General features: G+C 43.8%; 1 protein-coding gene across 1 annotated transcript; it reads left to right on the top strand.

Moving 5' to 3' along the window:
- The first annotated feature begins 1124 nt into the window (after window positions 1–1124).
- LOC124363695 lies at window positions 1125–1709 on the top strand. Its single transcript, XM_046818957.1, has one exon. The coding sequence runs from the start codon at window positions 1125–1127 to the stop codon at window positions 1707–1709; it is 585 nt and encodes a 194-aa protein (XP_046674913.1).
- Window positions 1710–1988: the final 279 nt, after the last annotated feature.

Raw genomic sequence — 1988 nt, 5'->3', positions numbered from 1 at the left:
GCACCCACTTCACCAAAGCAGCGGCAAACTACTACTACAAAACTGCACCGTGGTTCTATTATAGTTAGTTTGAGACTTTTTCACGTAATGTTCAACATACGTTGATGCTGAAGTAATTAAGAGAAGTTACTCTTATAGAACTTTCTATTCGAGCAGTAAGCAAGCAATGCATAAATACAATATTCAATCAGTTTTTTCCCAAAAATACTTGTAAAGAGGAAAGTTTACCACAAGCACAATCGTAACAGGAACTGGCAAAGTCGCATTATGGAGAAATAAAATTTCAGTCTTGTTAAACAAAAACAAGATAGGCTATATTGTTGCTTTCAATAAATCTAGTATTTATTATATATTAACCTATATACAGTTTCTTTAAAATTTAAGTATTATTTAATTTTGTGAAACAACTTAAAATTTTTCCACAAAAATGTCATAAATGCACTTTCTATGCTTGTTAGACTGTGGATGACCTATATAAGATAATGCAAAACATTATTAGTCTGAGATATCAGATATTACTAGAGATTATTATTCTAAAATATTACAATAAATTATTATCCTCAGATGTTGGATACTGCAAGAGAGTGTTATTCTCAGATATCAGATATTGGAAGAGATTATTATTTATCAAGTATCAGATATTGCAAGAGATTATTATTCTCAGATATCATATATTACAACAGGTTAGTATTTATGAGTTATCATATATTGCAAGAGATTATTAATCTCAAATATCAGATTTTGCAAGAGATCATTATTCTCAGATGTCGGATATTACAAGATATTATTATTGTCATATATAACCGACTCTCCAAGCGCCTGCCTACGCTCCGGTGGGGGTGGAGTGAGGAGCGGCGGTCATTCCAACTGACGATGCCTGGGGCGGGACGGCCAATCACCGGACGGGAGGAGCCGGAAGTCTTTGGCGTCAGCACTGCAGCTCCACGGCCGGGCTACCTTTGCCGCGAAGCCGGACCAAGGCAGGGTGGCTCGAGTCGTGACGACTTGCCCCACCTCCAATCACATGATGCGCGGAGGCCGACACACCCGTTTTGCCGACTGGCGGTTCATTCACCGGGCGCGGCTGAACACCTTGCCGCTGAACGGGTGTCGGAGGTGGAGGAATGAGGACCGCCCGCTGCAGAAGATGTGGAAGATACGATGAGACGACTGCCCACGTGCTATGTCACTGCCTGCCTATGATGCCTGTCATAACAAGACGACACGACGCCATCCTGGAACTTCTGACATCGGAGATCCGTGGGCACCCTCAGGAGGAGACTCGTCTGGATAAGAGGGTGCCGTTCCAGGAGCTGGTACCAGACGTGGTGGTCCCGGAGGATGTGGCCAGCTGCCGACCGGACATCGTGACGAGCGACCGGAGAAACAAGATTGTACGTGTAGTCGACGTCACGGTGCCCTATGAAGACAGTTGGCAGTCGGTGACGACGGCCAGGGAGAGGAAGATGGAGAAGTACGCTCCTGTGGCGCGACTGCTCTTGGCTGGGGGATACCGGACAACCGTAGACGCATTCGTGGTGGGGTCCCTAGGCGCCTGGGATTCCGCCAACTGGACTACCCTCAGCCGCCTGGGAGTTGACCGCCGCAGGGGTGCTGCCCTGGCCAGGCGCTGCGTCTCCGAGGCCATCAAATGGAGCCGGGACATTTATGTGGAGCACGTGACGGGCATCCGGCAGTACGTGGGTTAGTCGTGTCATCAACTGTGCCAATTTTAAACTGTTGACTTATTTATTGAATATTTCTTAACTATTTATTGTCTATTTATTATATTTTATTGCATGTTTTAATTATTGACTAGTATTTATTGATTGTTAAGTTTTATAGTTTTTATTAGGTTAAGTTATGCATGACCGCCTGTTTTCTGCATTTAATTACTGTAGATTCTATGGCCTGTTATTTAGTTATATAAGATTCTTTATAATGTTATTTTGCTTGCATGAATACACTCTAACTAATTGTCCGGCTAA

This window comes from Homalodisca vitripennis, chromosome 5 (genome assembly GCF_021130785.1).
Source record: "Homalodisca vitripennis isolate AUS2020 chromosome 5, UT_GWSS_2.1, whole genome shotgun sequence".
Classification (NCBI taxonomy): domain Eukaryota; kingdom Metazoa; phylum Arthropoda; class Insecta; order Hemiptera; family Cicadellidae; genus Homalodisca; species Homalodisca vitripennis.
This window is presented reverse-complemented; position numbering and strand designations above follow the sequence as displayed.